Consider the following 25,728-nt stretch of genomic DNA (forward strand, 5'->3'; position numbering starts at 1 on the left):
CTTCATTATAGAGTGCCTTAGGCAGTATCAACATGTAGTATGATCCTAGTCTCAATATAGAATGTTTGTACTCGACTCTATCTATACTCTTGCGAAAGCTAGGATAGCATTCAATACGGGAATACTCTAACTTGAATGAGCAATACGACTAGAATTTACTCAAATGCATATCAGCCTCTCATATATTGCCATCCTACAAGAGCTAGGCACAGCTCTAGTCAGGATAACGGAGTGGGTACTCGATACCACTACGCCAATCAGGCGGAAGATGTCACCGATAACATCGTCTCTCGGGTACACGCAATATAGTCGTGTCTAACACTACAGAGCCAGCTACATGCGCTTTGCTAAGGAACAAGAAGACTATCGCTCAAGCAGAACAAGTCCTTTACAAGCTTTCGTCTTGCCTTGAGATGCTTCTATTCACATTCCACTAGAGCAGTGTAAGCGAAGATGTTTTATCGCCAGCTCGACCAAAGGGGCAGAGTCCTTGTATGCTCCTTGCAGTCTTGTAGTACGATGGCCTGGGAAATATCACACTGCAACTCTTAGCGTTTCAGCGCTTTCTAGATTCAGTGGCTGAAGGGGATTAGCATACGAAGTTTTCTATTACTCTTCCTTTCTGTATTCCGATGCATTTCACTGCCTCACACCAGCCCCTTCCGTTATCCCGAACTGAAACGCTCCGCACGCTTCAGTGCATTCTCTAATGCGTAGGGATCTGCGATACGCCTCATACCATAACAATATAGCAGCTAAGAATAAGTTTAAGATTATGTTGAACTGCCTGCCGCAGCTCTTCTATATCGACATGAAACCTCGATTACACCAGTCTCGTCGCATCTGAGTGTTGATTGGACAATAGGAAGCCGTCCGTCTAGCGCCTCGCTACTTGAAATATACTAGGCAGTCATGACCAGTGAAAGTCAGCACTGTAGCGCTAAGAAGATATGTCGGGCAGAAGGGTTCCCCGATCTGGGTCAAGGCAAGAACATAAAAAGGCTGTACATGCTAATAGAACGGTAATATCTATTGAGAAACTTCAAAGAGATACCACACTGTTAGACACCTGCATTGGTGACTGCTAATCGATCAAGCTTGTTATAAACCTTATAACAGACTTCATATACAATCTCAAGCTAGCCCAAGACAATGGTTTCAAATAAGGACCGGTTTTACATAGGACTCTACCTGCAGTCTCTGACAGAACCCAAAATGGCTGGCAAGGAAGATACGTAAGCATAAAGAGCATTGAATGAAAATCTAACATCCAAAAAAAGCTATCACTGGGCACTCATCATCGGGCCAAAAGATGATAAACTAAACTCACGTGGTCACCGCATTCATGCTAAAGATCAACCCATCAGCTCTAAAGAAAAGGTCTGGGTATTTGAATCACGCGAGAGTTCTATGCAAGCTACTGGTCAGCTGTTGGTGCGGGTACTGATTGGAAAGATTGTGGATCGATAACGTTTTTTTCGCGTTTTTGACTAGTGTGCCAATCGTACAGAACAATCCAGAGTGGAACTGTGGTATATGGGTCAAAGAAGCCCTAGCATTGCTGCGAAGAGATGGCAAGATCATGGGTAGGTCGGAACTGGAATGGGGAAAAGTCCAAGATGCTGCGATGATGTCCTGCCAGAGGAAGAAAGATCAGCATCGATTTGATGGTCAAGGCGTATTCGAACAGACGAAGCCAGCGATATACAACTTGTTGGAACACAAAGAGTCTATTCCTTTACTAGACCATTACTTCGCACCTCTTCATTTTGAGCTCGATACTCCATTCATATCTCACCAAAGTGTCGCGGGCGGAGGCGCTCCATTTCCAGCTCGGCAGGTCTGGGCTCAAGAAAATCGTCTATGTGTTGCCCGCATAGTGTTGCCCAGGTTCACCTGAGATGCTGTCGTGTATTCCCAGTGATAAGGATACCAGCCTGCGGTTTCCTAATCCACAATGCCAACTATTTTTTCCCCTTGCACTAAGATGTTGAGACTGCTGAGATGTTCATGTGTGAAAATCACTGGCCTCCAAATTTTAGTTTTATGCATAGCAATCAGCTCGTTCACCTCAGGACTGTTGCTTCCTTCGACTTTCTCTATCCCTTGTCTTAGCCAAGATCCCCGTCCGCTAAACTTAGACAGATCAAGCAGATGCATGTAGCATTATCGATTAAAGTCTCAAATTTGTCATTAGGATGCTAAGATACTGTATAACGCACGGACTCGATCCGTTACTCTGTCTTCGCTGATATTCATCAAGACATGATTATGTCTGCTGTTCTCCGATTGTCACGAGGCACTCCACGATCTGGTACGTATTGATCAACAGTATCGCTTCCGCGATCCAATCTTCGACAAGATCTAAATAGCAATATGCCCTAGCGGAATTGTCGATAAGGCATCACTCAGCATTATGGAGCCACTGCTATAGCTTACGAAGAGAATATATGTCGTGTTCTTTCTCAGAAGTAAAGAACTCTTTCTCAGAAGTAAAGAACTCTTTCTCAGAAGTAAAGAACTCTTTCTCATACCATGTCTCTGTGCCCAAAGACTGTAAGCGATTGCCGAAGGGCTGAACAAGAGTCAAAATCAATCAATACCGGTGATCCACTCTTCACCATTATGTTGTGCGGGTTGATGTCGTTATGGGCTAGTCCCAGGGCATGTAGGTACTCCACGGTCGACTTGAGAGGATCCAAAAACTTGTCTTCATCCAGATTTCGAGAATCGCAGGTATCCACATACTGATGCAGAGTCTGGTCGAGCCGCTCAAGCACTATCGACGTGATGTAACCGCGCCTCACACGACAGCCGTGATTACGAACTATGTTTCGATGCGGCGTTCTAGAAATCTTTTCCATGATCAAAGGGTTTATGAGTGGCTCTTCAAGTCAAACTCTCAATTGTCGAGCAAAGTTATGTCAATGCAATCGTCGACCTCAGTGCAGCTGTACAAAAGAAGCCGAGGAAGATATATGGCATGCAGAGTGGTCTTTCTTCCTTTTATTGCATGCGTATCATCACTCGGGCTCGATATTTGCGTATCTTGGAACCTTCATCGAGAAACCTAGTTGGACGTCCAATTCGTGATCAGTGTCAAATGTCCGGCATCCCTGGCAGACTTGGTATCGCCTTCCAAGCAAATCTCGCAAACTGCTCGGCCGATGGGTAGCCAAAATTGCTATTGGCACCGACAACGGTTGAGTCTTTTAGCAGAACGAGATCTGCGATCGATCTTAGCAACACGTATCGATAGGGTGGAATCTCTACAGCCAAGTGCATCTTTCAAGAGTTCAGGTAACTTACAAGAATCCGTAGATGACCGCTAGGTGCCCGCTCCGGTTCGGACGGCTTTCATCACTCGATGCACATAGCCATACCGACTTTTTCGGAGCGGCATTCGGTGTTGATGCTCGCACTAGGATCACCCGGACGGGTACGATATGTCTGATAGCCAGCCTTGCCAAGCTGTACCGAGGTCCCCTGGCTTACGAAGCCATGACCGCCTTGTTCAAGGACATCGCCGACCGCCAGTCTTCTAGCAAATAATGCCTCCCTGATGATCGGCATTTTCCAAAAAACATGTCATGCAGATGCTCCACAACTACGTCTGCACATATTCGATCAGGCGCGGATACGAACCACGTGCAGTGTCCCTTGGCCACGAACAGAGTAGACTATAAAAGTGGTTCTTCGTACATAATAGCCAATGAGCGAGGAATAGTGCATCCTTTCGTCCGACACAGCAAGGGAGGACACTGATCTTGTCAATCTACATGCACTTTTGCTTGGGTTATTGAAAGGCATTCTATTTTATTATTACAAACATATCATTTATAAGTGACTAATATGGAGAAATCGTCAATACTACTTCGGATTCTGTTGTGTGAAGAATAGGGGCTACTGGTGGCCTAACACATCGTATGCTCACTTTCAACGCAGTCCTTAGTAGCGGAGTCGTTCTCGTCTCGTCCATAAAGCCACCAGAACACGACTCCGCCAAAGACTGCACCTCCCAGTATGTTTCCTAAAGTGACAGGGATCACGCTCTGGTAGATGAATTTGCCAACACTAACAGGAGCACCATACCACAGTCCAATTGGTACAAGGAGGAAATTGGCGATGCAATGCTGGTATCCGAGGACGCAAAAGGTCGTGACGGCAATCCATATTCCATAGATTTTGGATACTCCTTCTCTGTTGGCTGTAGCGAAGAATATGGCCATGCCCACAAGCCAGTTACAGCCGACGCCTCGAAGAAAGTTGACGCTCCATTGTGTATTGACACGAGATGCAGCTCCGGTGGCTGCATAGGTTTTTTCCGCGTCGGTAGAGAGAGCATTTGTCCACCAGGCCAGGAATCCGCCGGTGAATAGAGCTCCAGCAAGGTTGAAGACATAAGAGACGACCCAATTCCGGCTAAGATCGTATATGCTTATGCGACGTTGAAGCATTGGAATCACCATGACCATCATGTTACTTGTTGCGAGCTCGGAATTCGTGACGACGATCATAGCGAAGCCAATGGGAAAGACTGCACCGGAGAGAAGGACTGCCAGTGATGGATTGGTTTCGCGAAGCCCAACCGCGCCACCAGCTACAATCAAATCGAAAAGAGCACCCATAGAGATGAAAATGCCTCCGAGAAGGGACTTGAGGATGAGGTCTACCCAAGATAGCTGGGCTTTAGCAATCCCGGCGAGGGACATAAGATGGACAGTCTCGAGGGCATTGTTTGCATCAATCTTGACGTGCACAGGCACGGGCGTGGGTGTTCCTTTTGGCTTGTATTCGTCCATGATGAGGTAGCAGTCTGATGGGAAAGAAACGAGCATTCAGTCAGAGGCGACTGCCCTACCCTATTATCCTACCATTCGGCTCGTCTCGGCTTCGTGGTGTGGGCGACAAGTGCAGTGACCCTGTGGTCTGTGGCTATACGATCGACCGGCAACCGGAGTTAACAAGTTCAAGGAACAGCTGACGTAGCGGCAGCACAAAATTTCCGGAACATCACCGAGCTAGCCATGGGGTCACGGGTGTTTCTGGTATACTTGCCAGTACTGAAGCAGTGACAGTTGAATGCCACAGTCTGAGGACGCTCCGTTGTTACGATACAGGAGAAGTGTAGGTGAGGAAGATGGTGAAGTTGCGTAGGTATCTACCTTAAATTTTACCTTGAGCAGTCAACGGAAGGAACCGTCGCCAAGAAATGCTTAGCTCTCCGAATCCGGAGGCTTCGGCGTGTGATGTACTGTATTTGCAACACGCAGCGCTGAGTCGACGGCCTGGGGTTCCCGCAAGGGGACCGAGCCGGCAAAGACTCGTCAGTGCATGCATGTCATTCTTTGCGGACGAAAGGACAACGTTGTGGAGCGCCTCTGGAATGTCATCATGCTTTAGGGGCCTGACTCGAGGGCCATGAAGAGTCATGCTTGCTTGAGTAATATCCTAGCAATCGTCACATTGGCGGTAGCTTGCTCTTGGTTTCCAGTACACTAATGCCATCAAAACGAAGATGCAGCTATCTCACATGTGAGTTTCCTCCTTCTAGAGGCCTACCCCTAGAGTGGACGATGAGCTTAGTGCCAGAAGCTATTTAGGACTCCCATAGGTAAGTTTGATACTCTCCATGCTACCTGGCAACTCTTGAAGCAGCATGATAGCTAAGAGGTGCAAGATGCAGCGATGCTCGAGAGTCAAGATCTTAAAGTGTCGGTCTAGTAGAGACCCGGTGCGACTAATTCTCGAAGGCAAGTTTTGGGAACAGGACATGAATCTCGTCAATGAGGTTTTGCTAGCTTATACTATGTTGCACGTGGAACCTGGCAATCATTCTGCATCATAGAGCTATATCATATGACAGAAGCAGGGCCTGCCTTGACACTCTGATGCTGCTGCCGAAATGGAACGAAACCTACAGCGGCGATTACATGGCCACCTCTGTATATGCGTAGAACGAGTTTGCCAGCATCGCTGAGTAAAGATCCATTGCGCGGCTGCCATCGTGATATCTCATACTCCTCAGACTTGACCGATACACCTGGTAGTTGTTGTGCTCCCCGCTCGGTCCAATCTACCAGAGCCTCATGACATCTACTGCCTGTGGTGCAAGGCTCAACATTTCCGATAATATCCAACAAAGCTTGTATGTCCCCTTCGGTAGCAAATTCTTTCTCACTCATACCGGAAGTTGCGGCTTGTAGAGAAATTTGCTTTAACCGACACCACAGAGATTTGATCATTTTGAGAAGCATTATCAAAGGAAGGTCAGCAGTCGGCATAAGATAGAATCTGTACGATATCTTGGTAAGTGGAAGTAATTCATGTAATCTCGGAAAAGACGACGAGCGCAGAACTAGTAGGAGACTAAGTACAGGCAGTGCTGGCGGTTATGGCGAGGAATCGCGAAAGATTTTGAGCATTACCTTACAAGCATTTTCCGATTACCTTAAAAATAAGTTATTACTCAGAATAATTACAAAGCAGAAGATCTCCGGTATATGTAGTAGTATCAGTATGGTAGGACTCTCGCGGTTGACAGTTTAATCCAGAATCAAGCCAAGACTACTTGGTTCTGTCCATTTTCCATCTACTATTTTACAAGCTGATCACGTACTTCTCAACAGGTCAAATAGCATAATTTGGGCATCATCAAAAATTGCAGAGTCTGGAAAACCGAGTCATAGTATTATCTTCAAGCTTAACCTAAGTTGAATGTTGTTATAGAGCTTTGCATCAGTTGAGTTCGTCAGAGAGCTGATCCTAGGAAAAGGGTCCTTTCCGGATTATATTGTCAATCGCGAGAGGTAGCCGAGATTCGTCCCGAAAGCTTGTTTGGTCAGATAATTCCCACAAAAGGCTAGGTAGGATGCGGGGGAGTAACGCGAAGGAAGATCTGAATCCAAGGAGATCATCAATAAGGATGGGCGATCAGGGACTATGGACTAAGGTTGGTAGCAATTGACCTTGAGACATCATGTAAAGTATCACTACTTCGCGAGATGACAACAATTCATCACTTCATTTAGCTTCGCGGCTTTCGAGTCTCGCTCTGAGTCTATTTGTTGTACGGCAGATGGGAAAGCAGACAAACTTTGTTTTTTCCTTGGTGCGGCCGCATGGTTGTAGGATAGTGATATATACAATTCGATAAGGAAGTTGAAGTGAAAATCACTGATCCTTTGCAGCTTTTCTCTGGAGCTTTCATGCAATAAAACTTTACTCGAAGTGTGTTCGAACACTTCTGCATGGTGCAATACCTCGGAAGATATGTGTTAGTCGCTTCGGAGATGCTTCCGAATCATGGTCAGGAAAGAGCTGAATTCCTTCTTTTAGACAGCGCATGTGCCCAGCTTACTGTGATCATAAATTAATATAGGTGGGTATCCCACACGATAAGTTGTTAGCGAGTCAGCGCAATCGTCGTTCTCACTATGGTAGTGCAGACAACGAAAGGATTGCAAACGTATCGCACATATAGCAGGCGCTTGATTCGTGCCGACGACGCGATCCTCTTTCCCCTACTAGGCCCGTTATGAGCTGTATAGCTGTCACGTCAGATTTTAGGTAGAGTCACGATGCGTTCACATTACTGAATACTATGCTCGACAGATTTGGTCCTAAGGCCGAGTGCTCGCCAGCGGCAAAACCATCTTTCCGTAAGTGCTGCGCTTCGCTCTTGAACATCTTATGTCTACACAATATGCTGAAGGTATCAAGGCTACGACCCTGAATAGCAAGGATGGTCCTAGCCTGACCACGAAGGTGGCATCATTGAGGGTTGCAGAAGAAAGGACACCGAGACTGTTCAAGAGGGGAACGTGGGTGGAATCTGGAGTTCTTAAGATGGACCACAGCTGCTTCAAAATCGGTGTTTTTCAAGGCGTCCTTGCTGGCCTGCGGGAGTGAATAGTACCACGTCATGGAAAGATCGCTTCCGGGAGTGTCAGTATCATCCGACCACGTTGCCGCCGCTGGGCTGATCCTGGGGAAAGTGACAGGCGTACATCACACCTCAACATACGTTGTACTTGCCACCTCTGACATAGATCTGCCCCTTCAAGAGATTACGGCAGCCTGCACTAGATCTATCGGTGTCTTGTAGTCCGCCACCTGAATCAATGTTCAGCATCGTGTGATGTGGATGGAGATTTCGGGCATTTTACCTGTGGTCTCCATTGCTAACAACGGCGGAGTAGGCCTGGTAATCATAGGCGACGTGAAGTTAGGGCTCTAATATCCTGAATTGGTGGCGCAGCATTGCCTGGGACATTCTCTTCGCAAGGGTTAATGCCACTCTGTGGCAGACAGTACGAGCTTCCAATGTAGGCATGCTTTTGGCACGGAGTGCGCTGGCAAGTAAAACCAGGGCAGTCTCTGCAAGCATGTTTGAAGATCTATGAGACAATCAGGGATGAGATTGGATAGTCAGGAACTGGATGATCGTGTTGTTAATTGTGTTGTGGATTAGAGGCTTATTGTCGAGGGCATTCTTGCTCCTATAATTACAACTGACGAGGACTGTCCTGTTGAATTGAGTTGATACTTTATGCATCGGGCCCTGGATTAATGATGTTTCGTGCCTAGATCCAAGAGGCGCGGTCAATCGAATGCGAACAATGAATTGCTAGTATACAGGAAAGTGACGAGCATGGACGAAGCAAAGTCTGCTGTTGAATTTTGATGACCGATTACAGCAACATCTTCACCAACCTTCAGGCATCGACCAAGTGGTTATTTTCAATATGGCACAGAATTGAATCGGATAGTAGCTGGTGATAACAGTGTTCTTGATTATCTGAGATATTCCGTGATGAACGCGTATCACACTGCTAAGTGTTCTCAGCGTTGGGATGCTGTCACGGATGCTCAGCTTTCAACATTTGTGAGGAGTCCTTGTGCCATTCTTGTATAATCGCTGATATGACAGACTTTGAGCGAAATCCTTCTGTCGATTCTAACAACGGTTCTTGCAGTAATGCTTCGTCCTTTACTCGAGTCAGGGTCAACACGCGATATACCGATACCGGACAACACTCTCTTCAGAGGCTGATTTAGTTTCCATTGTGTTCACCGGGGCGGACCAGTCACTGCTGCGAATGCTATGAACAACGGAAAATGGCGAAGTTAATTTCATATCGTAGCCGCGGGAAGTAATGCTTTTGTTAACAACTCCATCAACACTCCCATCAGGTAAGCGCGTCAGTTGGCTGAGACACGTACGCTTAGCTTCTACTGACATGATCAAATATTCACTGCGCCCACCTATCTTGGGAAGCCTATCATCAGCGCACCTGGTATCGACTGTACTTGGAACGCTCCGTCTCTCAAGCCATATATCTGGACTGCTGGACCTTATGATGCCAATCTGTGTGCCACTGCGTGCATGATCTACAACAATGCGCAATCGACTCAAACGTGCTAAGTTTCTAATGCATGTGTGCTGTACGCCAATGGAATTAGTGCTGGATAGTATTGCCAGCTCTATTCGCAGACTTACGGCGTCTCAGCAGCTTCAAACAAAGCCTCTACAATCGGAGGCGTCAAGTATACGTATAGCTACTCGTTCACTTCATCCAACGCAACAAGCCCCGGCGGGCCGATCATTCCATGTAATGTAGCGGCTGCCTCTTCGGTCATCAATACCGTGCCGGTCACCATAACTACCACTATCACTAAGAATTCTAACGCGAAGCGTGCACTAGCTACTCCTACTGCCTTGACGTAGCAAGTCACAGTTGCTCACCAGAACCCAACCTTCTTTATTTTCGGTGCTTACTACTTCGATGGAGATGTCAGAAATACTCTCCCGAGGCAAAAGTCTCGTCATCAATTGCAACGAGCCATATATGGTTGCTCTACTCGGCTACAATTCTTACTCCAACATACCAACACATTTCGACATGGTATATACATAGGGCTCAGCGATGCGTGTCTTCGCATACACCGACCGTCAAGGCTTAGTCACTATCACGACCGGCCCAGTTGATTCCGGCCTTGGTTCGACAATCGCGGCAAATGTCCCCGCTCCTGCAGATTCTAAAATTCAGATCCTAGCAGCTACATAGGGCCCAGACGAATTATCGCGTTAGGGTCTCTAGCGAATATGTACAGCAGCGCCAAAACTGGTACGGCAATGTATTTCACCAACGACTTCTTCGATATCTCTTGTTGGTTACGCAAAGTCTAGCATCACATGGTATACCATTGGTTCTCAGATGAGAGTCTTGGTCGGTAGAAAAGCATGGTATAAGGTCCCCCATGTCAACCCTTAGAAATGGTGTAGTCTATCTCGAACTTATGGTATATAACCCAGGGGTTTTGTTTTAATCAAGTTTACGTACTGATTTGGACCCGGCGTACACTTAGAAATTTCTCCCTCTGGTGTTTTATAAAAGGTCTATGAGGCTTCTGAAGCAAGCCTAGAATGTTGACTGTCAACACAATCATAGTTAAGAAACGATCGTCCTTGTTGCCGACTTCGTCAGGAATGGCTGAGTGTTGTCGCGAGTAACTCAACACCAGTGTAAAGGTGTCCTTCTGCGTCACCCGACCCCTGCATCTCACGTGGTTGTATGTACATTACACTTTATCATTTTTAGGGTAACATGGACATTGACATCGTTAACCAGAAGCAATACAGAACTCTGAGCGCAAGGCTGCAGTGATCGTCCGCCCCCGCAATAGTGTGGCCAAAGGCACTACTGCAATAGTCTTCCGGAGCAAATCAAGATAAGCTTAGTTTACTCCTCTTGATCGCTCTGCGGCCAGGGATAAAGATAAATCCCGTTTATGCTTCACAGCTTGCTTGCGGCGCCAGCATACAGTATCACATACAGTAGAGCACATAACCGCAGTGGTTTGCATATCCATGCTGTGTGCCACCCCCCAGTGCACTCCCCAGACATGGACAGCTGATCTAATGGCATTGTTCTTCTTGTGCGGGCCTTATATATGATGATACTGAAAATGCATCAGCAGAGACACACGATATTGATGGCTTCGTATCAATGTGCGTACCTGAGAAAACACGAAGCGAGTGCAGACATGACAACCCCCAAAGTATTGCATGCTAAGGTACCTTATCAATTCCCCTCTCTGAGCCCCCACGCTCTTTCGTGAGGTCTGTTCAGCGCTACTGCCTTTTTGAGACTGCAAAAATCCTACCATGCGGAACATATTGTCTCTTATCGGACCTGCTACCACTGTGCTCGGACGATGCATTCACGCTCACACCATACATCATCTGTCGGCTCGCCGCACGAGATATTGCCTTAGATGATCCTGCGTGCTAGTGCTATAACGCAGCCCTATTGACACGATGTCTGCCCACCACATGTCTAGTATGATTCATATTTGTGGCCGGACATCTTGATCTTCCTGAGCCCTGCAGGTCAGCCGAGGCCAGGGCTCGATCGTGGGCGTCTACTTCCTGTGTTCATCTCTCGAGCACGACTCGGACATTCCAATCTGACCAATTTGAATTTGTGCCACGCGGAGTACCCCGTTGCGTGGTAGCATCAGTTGCCGATCTGCGCATCATGAACAATATCCCTTTGTAACCGTTGGACCGAAGCCTTGCAGAAGAGAAAGGTTCTGTCTGACTTTTGCGCCTTGGCCATGCTTGTTGGGGGCCACCGATGGATGCCAAGGACGGGAGATGCTTCTTATCTGCTTTTGCGGAACCCTGTCTTTGCCTCCTGCTGCTTCGAGTTACTTCCCGCGTAAGAAGACTTGGCACACTAAATTTCCCAACACACAATGGACGCTGATGATGGCGAATAAAGACGAAATATTGAGTAATCCACAATGTAACGTGATACATGAGTAATGATCCCACTGCTGTAGGCCAAGCGATGGAACCTCACCTGCTAGTCATTTGTGGGGGCTACCATTTCCTACATGTGATAAATGGGTCGCGGTGCTGTACCCCATCTGCTCGGGAACCCCGTTTCCATGGATCATACCTTATGTGGCAGGTCATAATGGCTTATCGAGCTTGGATCAATCGGTGGCGACGTTGCAGCCACCTGCTGTGAGCCGACGATTGGTTCATCTCGTGTAGATGCGTTTATGTGTTCCACCTCCCAGATGGTCTTGATTACTCTGTCAAATTCTGTTGGTCATTCCCGGAAGATTATCACAGGGGGCATGCCACATTGGCTGGTACCGTAGGTTATCGGCCGGTTCGGGTCAATATGCTCTCAATCAATAGTTGATCTGCATATGCAAGGTGCTAAACGAGTGTGTCCGTGTCTGAGGTCTAGAAGACATTAGAGCAAGATAGCATATATAGGCCGGCTCGTCCGCTACACGGGGCCTGCTTTGGATCTCTCGTCTCTGTGTCGCATCCCCGTTACTGTGAGCATCACGAAACATCATGTCTACTACTGGTGTTCACCCTGTGGACGATGGCCACATCGCCAACGATGGATACAAGGGCGTGAACGAGAAGAGCGGCCTGCCCCAGTACACCGATTCAGATGTCTCGGTCGAAATGGCTCACGCTCCTGGGCTTACTGACGAGGACTACGAGGGCAAGCCCACTGAGGAAGAGCGAGTGACCTTGCGACGAGTGGCGGGAAGCATTCCTACAGTGGCCTATGTCATTTGCGCTGTCGAATTCGCTGAGCGAGCTTCCTACTATGGATGTGCTCCGTTGATCCAGGTCAGTGGTCTTTCTCTCACCAAAACAAAAGTCGGAATATCGGGAAATGTTTCTCGCAATGTTGTGGGCGGGCTTCGTGAGCGGCTGTCGCGAAAGAGCTGTGCCTCGGCATTCAGCCCCGAAATGATCACGACGTTGCACCAAGACAAGCTTTTCAGAAGCTACCATTAGACTCAGACTGACTTGGACCCTAGAACTTTGTGAACCGTCCTCTACCAGCTGGTGGAAATGGTGCTGGAGCACCACCCCGAGGCACGCAGCAAACTGCTGGTGCCTTAGGTCTGGGAAGTGTCAAGGCCAACGCCGTCTACCAATCTTTCAATCTTTTGGCTTATGCCTTGCCTCTTCTATTCGGATACCTTGCCGATGCATGGACTGGACGTTACAGGCTCATCTGCTGGGGTGTCGTTGTCTTCGGTGTTGGTCACGTGCTCATGACTGGTGCTGCAGCTCCCTCGTTGTTGCAATCAGGCAGAGCCCAAGCGCCATATTTCCTCTCGGTGTACATTCTCGCCGTAGGTGCCGGTAAGTTTACAGAGACAGTGAATACCAGTAGAGTAAATTTGCTCACATATGCTCTTAGCCATGTTCAAGCCCAATGTTTCTCCGCTTCTACTGGACCAGGTCCCAGCTACTGTTCCTACCGTCAAGACTTTGAAGAGTGGCGAACGTGTCATCGTTGACCCGGAAGCCACATCCGAGCGTGTCATGCTTTGGTTCTATCTCCTCATCAACATCGGAGGTTTTATGCAGGTCGCTACTTCCTACTCCGAGAAGTACGTGGGCTTCTGGTTGGCGTTCTTGCTGCCAGTCATTCTCTACCTCCCTCTTCCAGCATTGTTGTGGTGGCTGAGAAAGCGTCTTGTTCTGCATCCTCCTGGTGGATCTGATCTGCCAAATGTTTTCCGCGTCCTTAGCATTTGTCTACGTGGTAAAGGTATTCTGCGCATCGGCAAACATGGCTTCTGGAACGTCGCCAAGCCTTCTTATATCGCAGCCAAAGGCCTCGGTTACAAGACCCAATGGGATGACCAGTTCGTCGAAGACGTCAGACGTGCATTCCAGGCTACAGGTATCTTCTGTTTCTTTCCCATCCAATACCTCAACGACAACGGTATCGGTTCCGCTGGAAATTTCTTGTCCACCATGCTCACGACCAACGGTGTTCCGAACGATGTCATCAACAACTTCAACTCTCTTTCGATCATTGTCACCGCACCGCTCGTCAACTACGTTCTTTACCCAGCTCTCCGCCGCTGGCATATCCATTACGGGCCTGTTGCACGTATCACCACTGGACTCGCTATCTCGTCCGTTGGCGGCGCAGGTTACGCTGTCCTCAACTACTATGCTTATAAGCAAAGTCCTTGTGGTAAATACGGCAGCAGTGGCCGCTGTGCTGACGAGGGTCTGGTCGCACCAATCTCGATCTGGTGGATGGCTATTCCCTACGCACTTGGTGGTATTTCCGAGATTTTCGTGAATGTACCGGCTTACAGCATTGCTTACTCGCGCGCACCACCCCACATGAGAGGTCTGGTGTCAGCTATTAACCTTTTCAACACGGCTGTCGCTTACATCATTGGTCTTGCGTGCTCATCCGTCATCCAAGATCCATACCTCACTTGGGACTTTGGAGGCCCAGCCATTGCAGTACGTGCCACACGTTTTTATACTATTGACATGCATGCTAACGAGATTTTACAGGGAGGTATTCTCACCGTCGTCTTCTACTTCACTTTCAGACACATCGATAAGGAGGAATTGGCGCTCAGTCAGGGCGGTGATCATCACGTAACTCTGCAGGGTCGCAACCACAGCCTTGATGGCCACAATGAGCACAATAAAGCTTTGAATGATGCAGTTGTTGCTACATCGGTCGAAAAGGAAACCGAATTCAGTGGTGGTGTTGACTCGGCGCTAAAAGAGAGACACATGTTGTGATCTGAATGCAGCATTTGCCAGGATCTACGAAATACCACGCGCTCATGTTTTACTGTTCAGTATATAAGGGATAACCACTCCCGATGCGTGCTGAAAGGGTACCTTCAGCCGCAGTAATGATACCTGTCGTTAATTCCAAAATCCAAGTTTTTCTCCCAAATCGAGGTCCGTCAATCCCACCAGATATCGGGATCGTTGGACAGACATGAATTTCGAGTGTCAATCCGCTATGAGGTAGCGGACTCCAAAGCGTGATACGGCGCAACAGACTGATGTCCGCATACGAAGATTGGGCTATTCCCATACACTAATCATATAGGTTTTACATATGCACATCAGATCAGACGCTCAACGTGGTCCATCGCCGAATCTTCTCCCTTGCCCTTCTCGAGAACCTCATCGGTAGTCCTATGAATGACACGCTCATCCTTGACTTGTCTTATCGCCTCGTCATACGACATGTTGCTGCCTGCAGCATGTTTAGTCTCAAAAACTCGATCAATCTCGTCGAGAGATAGTCCAGCTGTCTCAACATAAAAGATCCAGATGAAGGGAAGCCATGCGAGATTCAATACGGCGAAAATGATGTAGAACTTGTAACCCAGACTCTTGATTCCTGCCTAAAGGTCAGCTTGGAATGCCAAGACGTGCAGATGCACCAAAATATACCTGGCGGGGTGATTGAGACTACGGTATACACGAACACCCAGTTGGTGATCATCGCAATCGCACTACCAATGTTTCGGGATCGGTTGGAGTTGATCTCAGAAGGATACATGAAGGGTATGGCCAAGAACGAAAGCCCCTGTAGATCATCAAGGTCAGCACAATACCGATAACGAGATAGGGTCATCGCAGAGATACTCACGAAGAAGAAGTAGTAGATGAAGATGAACGCAACTGCTACACCGTTGGCTGCTTTGCCCCCGACACCAAGTCCGATCGCTGCGACAGTAAAGCAGAGGGACTGGCCTGCAGCACCAAAAAGCATCAGCTTCTTTCGACCGACTCTTTCGATGACAAATGTGGCCATGGCTGCCCAGAACATCCACTGCATCGAGTCCACTGCGGACAAGATAAGGGACATTCGAGTGCTAAATCCAAAGGACCGCTCGAGCACAACTGGTAAATAGTATGCAACGACATTTACACCACCCATTTGTTGCATGAAGTTTGCTCCAGCACCAAGGCAGATACGTCGGAAAGTCTGCTGCTCTTTGTTGGAGAAAACCTCCCGCCAGCCTATCTCTCCGGTGGCCTTCTCGTGATCGATGGTGTCTTTGATGACTTGCAAGGCCTCGACTACGGCGGGATGGTCCGCTGGCTTCGCGAATAGTCGAGCTAGTGCCTGTCTAGCTTCTTCGTTGCGATTTACCAAGCACAGCCATCTCGGAGACTCGACTGTGAGAGGTAGTATGGATGCTGTGCCGATGGCAAGGACGCATTGGAAACCAAGAGGAAAGCGCCAGCTCACTTCATTGTGGGTGACGTAGGTAAATCCGAAATTCATCCAGTTGGTAAGCACAAAACCGAATACAAGGAGAGTCAGCTGGGTTGCGACTAGGATACCGCGAAGCCTGGGCTTGCATGTCTCACTCTGCCACATAGGGATGGTGGTTGTGTTCATGCCGATTCCAAAGCCGGACACAATACGACCGACCATCATATGAGGTAGGGAATATGCAGTAGCCTGTAGTAATCCACCAACTGTGAGGAACACGCTGGCTAGAGCGATGCATCGTCGTCTTCCAAGTTTATCACCGATGAACAGTGCCAGGACTGCTCCGACTATGCAGCCTAGTGTGTACACAGACACAATCTGGCCTTGTATGGTGGCATTGGGGTTGTTGAATCGCGCCAGAAGGGAGGGGTTCGATAGTAGACCACCGAACACGCCTTGGTCATATCCAAAGAGCATGAAACCAAGACCGCACGCAAGAGTCGTGCCAATGGTCAGCGAGCGACCTTGCAGTTGAGGAACGAGACCCATGGTTAGGCTGTTCTAGATACCGGAGTGGGACACTTGTTTTCGGTATGTATGTAAGGTGAACGATTCGCACCAAGTCGAGGTAAATCGTGTCAGCGATGGTGAGCTTGATGACAAGTAATTATATATCGCATCCCTATGCAAAAGCAATAGGGTTATCTCGGAAGTCTTGGGCTAGTCGGTGGTGCGTATATGGAGCATATACCCGCTAATCGAGGCCACGTGCCACATAAGACCCAGTAGATCAACGGCAAAGTGTGTCTTCTCCAGGTTTTCTCCGCATCCCCCCACCCCCAGATATAGCGGACTTGATCTAGACTAGGTATCTTGGTGGTGCTTGTCATCATAAGTATCACAGGGGTGGCCGATACGCCAGGCGTGGATATCAGGATTGCGTCCGAGGGCATCTGACGAACCGGGTCAGCGACCAAGTTCGGTCAGGGTAGAGAAGCCGACAACGATGAACCAAATAAGACCCCTCTCTCATTATATTGCGATTCTGAGCATACTCTGACATAATTTGTCTTCTTGATTATGGTGAAAGGTAAAGAAGACTGGAAGTGAGTGACAGTTTGCAATTCGTGTTACTCAGAGGCTTGGCGGCAGCGACTTCTTGGTGTACTTACAAATTGGCTCGTAGGCGTCGCTCATGAGGTATCACGTTATGGACCACAGAAGAACAGTGTGGCAATGTTCTTGCATAGCTTGTGAAATTGCTACAGACTGTATCTATATGAGATAGTGTGTAGCTGCAATTGCTCTACGCACCAGGCTTTACCAAGATCTTGACGTGATCTTCCTTGTGCTTGATCAACTCTTCGAAAGCGCCTTCTACCACGTCTTTGAGAGAGATGATGGACGTGATCATCTTGTCCGCGGGTAGGTTGCCCGAGGCTAAAGCCTCTAGGACCTTTTCGAAATCTTTCTTCGTGTAACAGATTCCTCCAGTATATCTTTTCTCGCCCAGCGTTAGAAGATTTGGATGTATCGAAAGAGGCTTCTCGTGGATCGCAACATTGAAAATGGTTCCTCCAGATCTGGTTGCTGCAATGGCTGTGTTCAGGGTGGCTTGTATGCCGATAGCGTCAAAAGCGACGTCAACCCCGTCTTCGGTCAATTCTAGGATATTCTGCAGCACAACATCCTGATCAGCAGACTTTGGTGCAGCGCTCGGGTCCAGGACTAGATCAGCCCCGAATTCTCTTGCTTTTTGGGCTCTGGCAGGGGCAAGCTCGCTGAGAAAGACCTTACTGGCTCCTTCCATCTTGAGTAGGAGCAGTAATGCTAGACCGATAGGGCCTCCGCCGAGGATGAGGACGGTATCTCCCTTCACGAAGCCTGACTCTCGAATCATATGACAGGCTACAGCAAGAGGTTCTGACAGTGCTGCTGCTTCAGGAGAGACTCCAGCTGGAACAGGGAGAAGACTAGCAATATTGACAACAATCTCATCCGCTAGACCTCCTCCCGGTGCACTGTAGCCGTAACATGCCCACCGTTTGCAAAGGTTGGTTCTTCCTTTCAGACAGCTCCTGCACGGTTCAAGACGATAGTGTTCGTCATGCACACTCGGGTTAACGGTACAGAGCTGACCAAGATCCAGGCCCTTGATTTCGGACCCAATCTCGATGATTGTACCTGACATCTCATGGCCTAGAGTTACAGGCAGCTCGAGCCCAGTGTGCAAATGCTTCGTTCCGATAGCAGGTGAGAATATTGGGCCTGCTTGATACTCATGGATATCAGAGCCGCAAATACCACAGAATTCAATTCTTAATCGAACCTCATTCGGACCACATGGCCTTGAGTTAGTCAACAAATGCAAGCCCTGGTTTATCAACTTCGATATAGCTTACTTACTGCGGTTCTATTGCTTCAACTCTGATATCCTCCTTTCCATGAAATCGAAGTGCTTGTACTGTGGCTGCCATTATGAATCAAGACTGTCGGTTCGGGGTCAAACAATGGCTGGAATCAAAGTAAAGAATGTCACATTCATATACGCGCATGATGTTTGAAAACGAGTCCGCGTATATACATCGGCTTCTTAAGACGATATAGCCGATGTCGGTTGCTATCTAGTAGGCAGTCTCGGACGGCTGATCCTAGTTCACTGATGGTAGCGCTGTCAATAAATGGGGTAGCGCCATGGCACACGCGAAATATCCACCTTAGCTTGTGAAAACAGTGGTTTAAGGCTGTCGGATGCGGTAGCGGATCGCGGGGGTGTCGGGGAGTACGGAGGAACAAGTATTCCTACCCCGCTTCCATGTGGATCTATTTCCTGATTGGCGTGGACCACACCCCTCCCGCCATCCAGGGTTTATCACCGTCAATATGTCAAGAATAACCCATCCATGTGGCGGTAGATGTAGGCAAGGGTTTGATAGCTGGATCAATGTGTCTTCATTCACCCACCATCATTCTCCCCTTCGGTAATACTCTCTATCATGGCAGAAAACGAATCAAGGACGAGGAAGAAACCAAGGATCCGGGCCTCTAAAGCTTGTATAAGATGCAGCCAGCGGAAAGTGCTCTGTGAGGGAGCGGATCCCGGAGGTGTATGTAATCGCTGTAAGCGCGATCATATCACTGAATGTATATTCACTCCCACGCGACGGGGAAGATATCCGCGTCGGAAATCGACTTTGGAGTCGGTGCAGGCTCCGCAGCTGTCTCCAGAGATTGTGAACGATCAGCGCCATGAAGCATTGCGATCTCAGAATAACAACACTAACCCTTCAAGCAACGAAAACAATCCCCAGTCTGGCTCACCCACAGATCATGATGGCTCCCAGCCGACAGAAGGACCCGTTTCAGGGTCGGTGGCCCAGACTCGGTTGCGGAGGGAATCAGATATTCCGCCAGATGCATGCTATGCCGCGCAGGCAAGCCCTGGCCAGGAGCTTGTACGATTGAGAAAGATGCCTAATCATCTCTATGGGGACAGAGGTTCATTAGCTGCCATGTTCGAAGCATTTCTGGAACGGCAAGATACTGATTGGGACAGAACCATTGGGAGATGTGGCATCATATTCCAAGGAGAATCATCCCCATTGACTTTTGCTCTCAAGGAGTTTGAGAAGGGTGTGAAACCCAGGCTACATAATGCGAGCGTCAGCATACCTCACCGGGAGGGAAGTGATACTGATACCCCGGGAGATAGAGACAGGACTCATCCGAATCATCTGCAGCAGCCAGAATTGCGCTATCTCAAGGACAAAAGCGCCTTCGATCTGCCCAAGCCAGATGTCCTTGAATCGCTTGTTAGCGCTTTCTTGGACAGATTTGTTCCTCTTTATAGTATTGTGAACAGGGCGGAGTTTGAACTTACTTATCGGAAAGGGAAACTGCCGTGGATTCTCATGCATGCGGTGTGCTTTATCGGAGCGTCTTACTGCGATCAAAGTACGATACATCTATCGGGCTTCAAAAGTAGATGGCATGCTCGTAGGACCTTCTTCGATAAGGCTAAAATCCTTTTCGATGTCGGCTACGAAACGAACAAGATCGTGCTGCTTCAAGTTGTTCTGATGCTATCGTTTTGGGGGCCTCACATGAAAAGCTACTGGAACCCATGTTCGTGGATCGGATTCGCCGTGACGATTGCAGAATCACTGGGTATACACCAATCAACTACACTGGCAAACCTGGGCAGCAAAGACAAAGGTTTACTAAGGAGACTTTGGTGGACCTTGGCTAGTCGAGACGCGTACTGCGCCGCTCTCCTCGGTCGCCCGTTCCGTATCAACACATCGCAATGCGACACAGAAGAGTTATCTCTCGATGACTTTGATGGGGCTAGCAGTGATTCGGCTCCCATCGAGTCCATGTATCAGATACAGATCGCTAAGCTGTACTTGATTTCTCGTCAAATCGTTCAATCAAGCTTTGGATCGACAGCTTATCCTACATCGACTGAAGCTCTATATCAGATGTTAGACCGCTGGCTCGCTGAATTGCCAGCCATCGCCAATTGGAGACATGAATACAACAAAAAGAACGTCTTCGCAATCAGTCTGAAGATCATCTACCATCACCAATTGATCTTGATTTATCTGGGCAAGCAGAGCAAGGCCAGCGGAACGCAGGAAACGCTGCCTGACAGGTGTACCGCCGCTGATACTGCCGAGTCTGCCGCACGGATGATATTGTCCACCTCTTTGACCCTTATAACAAACTCGATGGTAGACTTGTTACCTCACGAGGTGTTCTCGGGATTCTTCATTGCCGGTATCATGTTCTACCGCCAGATCCGGCAGCAGAGCAATATGCTGGCTCAGCTGGGGCGTGCAGCATTAGACAACTGCCAGATGATCATTCACGAAGCTCGCGAGCATTGGGATGCAAGCCAGTGGGTTCTGCGTATCTTTGAGTTCCTGCTGTCTAGCACGGAAAACTTAGAGCAAACTTCAGATCTAGATTACTCGACATCCACTCCGATGGAACCATTTCCAGAAGCAACCTTTCCAGGTAGTAATGACGGGCTCCCGCCCCTTACACATATGCCGTTCGAGGACTCTGGTGGCATTCTGCATCATATTGAAATGGATTCGCCATACAATCAAGATCTCATGAAAAATTTCAACGATTTTCTGCTGATGCCCGGGAATATTGGTCCACTGATAGGGAGTGGCTTCAACTTTCAGTTCTGATCTCCTGATGTATGTCGGGGATCATCACAATAATTCTGCTGAGTCGCTTCAAACAATGTAGCTGCTAGTAGTGCTGCTTTAGGGTGGGATATCAAATAAAAAATACATCATCAGTTTCATCCGTTCACGTGGACCCCGCAACTAATGCCAAAACTCATCATGAGACCGTATTGCGCATCTGTAGACAAATCCATCGACATGACCTGACCAGAGCTTGCAACACCGAGTCCACAGCCGTAGCCTTGCTTGATTGTCCCATCGGAAGAGCCGGCGATGTTGACATTACCCCGCCTGTCGGAAGCTGTATCAAGGGTAGATCGCTTCCCACAATTGGAATGGTATTGGTTTCCCCGCATGTACATATAGCCATCCCTCATGTCTATATACCCGAGCGTATATGATGAAGGCCTCTTCTTGCACTACTTATAAATTCATCGACTGTTTTTCTCATCTGTAGCAGCAACACTATACTCAATAATGGCCGAGCAATTGATTGATGCATTGATCGTGGGCGCTGGCTTCGGCGGCGTCTACCAGCTGAAAAAGCTACGAGATCAAGGATTATCCGTCAAAACAATTGATACAGCGAGCGATGTTGGAGGTACCTGGTTTTGGAATCGTTATCCGGGTGCGATGTCAGAGTAGGTCCATATCGAGAGGGCATCAACCATAACTTTTCTAACGTCATTCAGTACGGAAGCCTACCTCTATAGATACTCATGGGATCTCGATGACTTGAGAACATATCCATGGGATGAACATTATCTGCAAGGCCCCGAAATCCTACAGTACCTTATGCATGTTGTCGAGCGTTATGATTTACGAAAAGACATGTTATTCGAAACCGAACTTCAGACTGCAACGTGGGACAACTTGGAGAACCGTTGGATTGTTCAGACCAACAATGGAACATTCAAAGCTCGCTATCTAGTAACCGCACTTGGCCTCCTCTCCAGATGCAACCTGCCAGACATACCGGGCATAAATGATTTCGCCGGAGAGCTCTATCATACGGCCAGATGGCCCGCCTCTGCCAGTATGACTGGTAAGAGAGTCGGCGTCATCGGCAACGGCTCCACTGGCATTCAAGTCATTACCGCCCTGGGCAAGGAAGTCAAACAGCTGATCAGTTTCCAACGCAATCCTCAATACAGCGTCCCCAGTGGCAATAGGCCAGTCTCACCAGAATACCGGGATTATGTCAACGAGAACTACGAGGAGATCTGGCGGAAGGCAAAGGATGAAAGTCTGTTCGCCTTTGGATTCTCAGAAGTGACCCGGCCGACTTCCAGCGTGAGTCCAGAAGAACGCGAGCGGATCTACGAGGAGGCATGGCAAAAGGGCGGAGGCTTTCGGTTCATGTTTGAGACTTTCGGCGACATATCCCTTGACGAGAATGCCAACAATCTCGCTTCAGACTTCATCAAGAGGAAGATCTCACACATCGTCAAGGATCCAGAGAAGGCGCGGAAACTCATGCCGACCCAACTCTATGCCCGTAGACCGCTATGCGATGGTGGATACTATCAACAATTCAACAGAGACAACGTGGACGTCGTCAATCTGAAAGAGACTCCAATAACTAGGATCACTTCCAAGGGCATCAGCACGTCCGATGGCAAGGAACATGAACTAGATGTCGTTATTCTCGCCACAGGATTCGATGCGGTCGATGGTAACTATACTAGAATCGCGATCAAGGGGCGTCATGGCACATCGCTCAAAGAACACTGGGCCTCTCAAGGACCCTCGTCAACCTTGGGAGTCAGCGTGCCTGGCTTTCCAAACCTGTTCATGATCACAGGCCCCAACAGCCCTTTCTCCAACATTCCCCCGGCAATCGAGACGCACGTCGAGTTCATCTCAGACATTATCGAAGTCGCGGAGAAGAGATACCGCGCAAAGTCTAGCAGCATCGAAGTGACTGATGGAGTCAACATGGGATTGAGTAACGGTCATATATCTAGGAAAGATAGCGTTAACGAACACAAACGTTCAGGACCAATCATCGAAGCCACACCCGAGTCCGAGCAAGCCTGGTCCAAGGTGTGCGATGATATGAGTGCCGATAGCTTGTTTCGGAAGACGGATTCGTGGATCTTCGGCTCCAATGTTGCTGGCAAGAAGCCATCAGTACTTTTCTTCTTTGGAGGACTGTCGGCCTACCGCAAGATTCTGAGAGACGTGGCTGCAGATGGATATCAAGGTTTCAACCCATTTTGAGCATATTTGCATGCATGTCATAGCTAGATAGTCCCTTGAGCTTCGTTGACTTCGAGCACTACCTCTTGGTGCTGCGAGGTGATGGCTTATTAGAACTTGGAACTGAAGGGGTTTTAACATTGGCACTACTCATCACGTCTAAACGTTGTACTCCATCTACAGCCTGGCACCAGCTGCGCGGATTGCAATCGAACCGGAGCGCGTATTCATCATCCGGATCAAGTTGCTATACTGCCTTGAATATTGCTTATCAATTACATGTGTAGTGCTCTCAACCCACGCCGAGACTTCGCTCCAACAATGTGAAATGCATGGATTGCCACGCTAGGATTTCTCTTCTCGAATTGTTACTGTCGTATGGTGCTGATATATATACCTTCCATCATTATTCTGCGCTCCGTTTCGTTATAGGTGGTACTTGAAGTCCAGAGCTCGATCGCCAGTCTTGATTTTCCTTGTGTCTACTTTCTCTCCGCTCGCGATCTTGATCTTCTCGTCGTTGCACCTCTTGATGTAAAGGTACTTGACCCCGATGAGGAGCTGCGCCACACAAAGCGATCCGAGCGAAAAGGCATTGCCTAGCACATAGGGGCTTTTGCGATAAACTGGTACCAAAATCAGCCCAAGACTCACTATGAAGACGGGATCCGACATACCTTGACCAGCCACGATGCCGGCACAATTGCCAATCGTCTGCTGGAAACCGATGGCGCTTGCTCTTCGATACTGAGGCGCAACATTGACATTGAGCCAAGTCATGTTAAGCCCAGGACCATTGTAGACAGCTATGGCGCAAAGGAATGTCGCGAAGAACTTGACACCATTCGAAGTGTCACAGATGATTAAAATATACCCGATGATACCGAAACTGTTCGCAAACGCCACAAAAGGTCCTCGAATTGTCAGACGGTCGGAGACGAACGCGACAGCGAGGAAACAGAGACCTCCCACGATGTAAACAGGAATGGTCAGATACTGTGCCTGGAGACTCGTGTAACCCATGGACTGAATGATCGATGGCAGAAATGTACTAAAGCCGTACAATAGGATGTCCTGGCAGAATTGGATCGATCCGCTTTCTTTTAGTTAGCATTGAGTCGTAGATCGGGTCGAGGATTTTGATACGGACCTGAGCCAAACCTTGGGGTCTGTTAAAGCAATCTTTACCTCGGTCCAGCTGAACTTCTCACTGCCCATGTATGATGCCCTCTGCACCGCCCGTATCTGCATAACTTCCTTTTCTCTCGCGTTCAGAAAGTAAGCGTTAGAAGGATCATTTGGCAGGCCGAACCAAACGACCACTCCAACAAGTATACTGAAACAGCCTTCGATGATGTAAACCCACTTCCATCCGGCGTAGCCTGCAACACCGTCCATCTGTAGGATGGCATAGGCGAGGAGGCCACCAAAGGCACCAGCAAGGGCAGTACAGACGAACAGGTAGGAGACTCGTCTGGCTTGCTCTTCCCTTCGATACACCATCGTAAGGTAGAGGTTCAGCGCAGGAAACAGTCCTCCCTCGCACGCTCCCAGGATCAGACGAGTGGCGTAGAGACCACCGGGCGACGATATGAATCCCGAGAAGATGGTCGTAAGCGACCAGACGACACAGAGGCCAGTGATGAGGAATCGAGGAGTAAGCTTTTTCAAAAGTACAGCCCAAGGTGTCTCGAACGTCACATAAGTCGCATAGAAAATCGATACAGCTGTGGAGAACTGCTGGCTGGTAGCCCCGATATCTTCTGGCATACCAGCGACCTTTACATTGCCGATGTTTGATCGATCCAAGAAGCATGAGAGATAGACGATCATTATTATAGGAACAAAGGCCATGTCTAGTTTGGCGAGCAGCTTCGTCTCTTCAGCCGAGTCGATGGCATCGATCTCGTGAAGGCTTCCAGCCGTGCTGCCTGCCGTCTTCTCCTCATTCTCCATGTCTCTCGAATCGGGTTGAATGGTCTTCGTTAACATGAGGGCTATACTGTCGATATGAAATATGCCTTGGGGGCGAGAGGGGAATTGACCTACCTCCTTCTCGAGAGCGCATGTTGTCTATTAAACGTGGTTTCTGCTTATCTTGTCTGAAGCACTGAGATCGCCATCACGAGCGATGTGCAGCATATCACTGATAGCTCTAGTGCTTGATAGATAAAGAAAGGGCAAGCTGGATGGAGGAATGCCTTTACCTCATTGGTGATCTAATTCTTGGCGATACCCTGCCAGCCGGCGACTGATCGCACTTGCCCTCC

At 48.5% G+C, this 25,728-nt stretch overlaps 6 protein-coding genes across 6 annotated transcripts; 2 read left to right on the plus strand and 4 right to left on the minus strand.

Moving 5' to 3' along the window:
* Positions 1 to 3,914: 3,914 nt before the first annotated feature.
* Positions 3,915 to 4,802, minus strand: AAFC00_005663 (uncharacterized protein; the record flags this gene model as incomplete). Its single annotated transcript, XM_069345476.1, has 1 exon — positions 3,915 to 4,802. One exon carries the CDS (start codon positions 4,800 to 4,802, stop codon positions 3,915 to 3,917), a length of 888 nt encoding a protein of 295 aa, XP_069197680.1.
* Positions 4,803 to 12,382: 7,580 nt separating this feature from the next.
* Positions 12,383 to 14,614, plus strand: AAFC00_005664 (uncharacterized protein; the record flags this gene model as incomplete). The annotated part of the gene is made up of 4 exons (XM_069345477.1): positions 12,383 to 12,670; positions 12,865 to 13,195; positions 13,254 to 14,323; positions 14,378 to 14,614. The coding sequence occupies 4 exons, from the start codon at positions 12,383 to 12,385 to the stop codon at positions 14,612 to 14,614; spliced, it is 1,926 nt and encodes a 641-aa protein (XP_069197681.1).
* A 335-nt stretch (positions 14,615 to 14,949) lies between these two features.
* AAFC00_005665 (uncharacterized protein) lies at positions 14,950 to 16,604 on the minus strand (the record flags this gene model as incomplete). Its single annotated transcript, XM_069345480.1, has 3 exons — positions 14,950 to 15,230; positions 15,284 to 15,419; positions 15,483 to 16,604. The coding sequence occupies 3 exons, from the start codon at positions 16,602 to 16,604 to the stop codon at positions 14,950 to 14,952; spliced, it is 1,539 nt and encodes a 512-aa protein (XP_069197682.1).
* A 757-nt stretch (positions 16,605 to 17,361) lies between these two features.
* Positions 17,362 to 18,532, minus strand: AAFC00_005666 (uncharacterized protein; the record flags this gene model as incomplete). The annotated part of the gene is made up of 2 exons (XM_069345481.1): positions 17,362 to 18,403; positions 18,462 to 18,532. The coding sequence occupies 2 exons, from the start codon at positions 18,530 to 18,532 to the stop codon at positions 17,362 to 17,364; spliced, it is 1,113 nt and encodes a 370-aa protein (XP_069197683.1).
* Positions 18,533 to 21,733: 3,201 nt separating this feature from the next.
* On the plus strand, positions 21,734 to 23,479 carry AAFC00_005667 (uncharacterized protein; the record flags this gene model as incomplete). The annotated part of the gene is made up of 2 exons (XM_069345482.1): positions 21,734 to 21,897; positions 21,949 to 23,479. The coding sequence occupies 2 exons, from the start codon at positions 21,734 to 21,736 to the stop codon at positions 23,477 to 23,479; spliced, it is 1,695 nt and encodes a 564-aa protein (XP_069197684.1).
* Positions 23,480 to 23,884: 405 nt separating this feature from the next.
* Positions 23,885 to 25,450, minus strand: AAFC00_005668 (uncharacterized protein; the record flags this gene model as incomplete). The annotated part of the gene is made up of 3 exons (XM_069345483.1): positions 23,885 to 24,084; positions 24,136 to 24,554; positions 24,609 to 25,450. 3 exons carry the CDS (start codon positions 25,448 to 25,450, stop codon positions 23,885 to 23,887), a joined length of 1,461 nt encoding a protein of 486 aa, XP_069197685.1.
* Between the last annotated feature and the right edge of the window lie 278 nt (positions 25,451 to 25,728).

The sequence above is a fragment of the Neodothiora populina genome (genome assembly GCF_041146345.1).
Source record: "Neodothiora populina strain CPC 39397 chromosome Unknown canker_contig_6, whole genome shotgun sequence".
Lineage (NCBI taxonomy): Eukaryota > Fungi > Ascomycota > Dothideomycetes > Dothideales > Dothioraceae > Neodothiora > Neodothiora populina.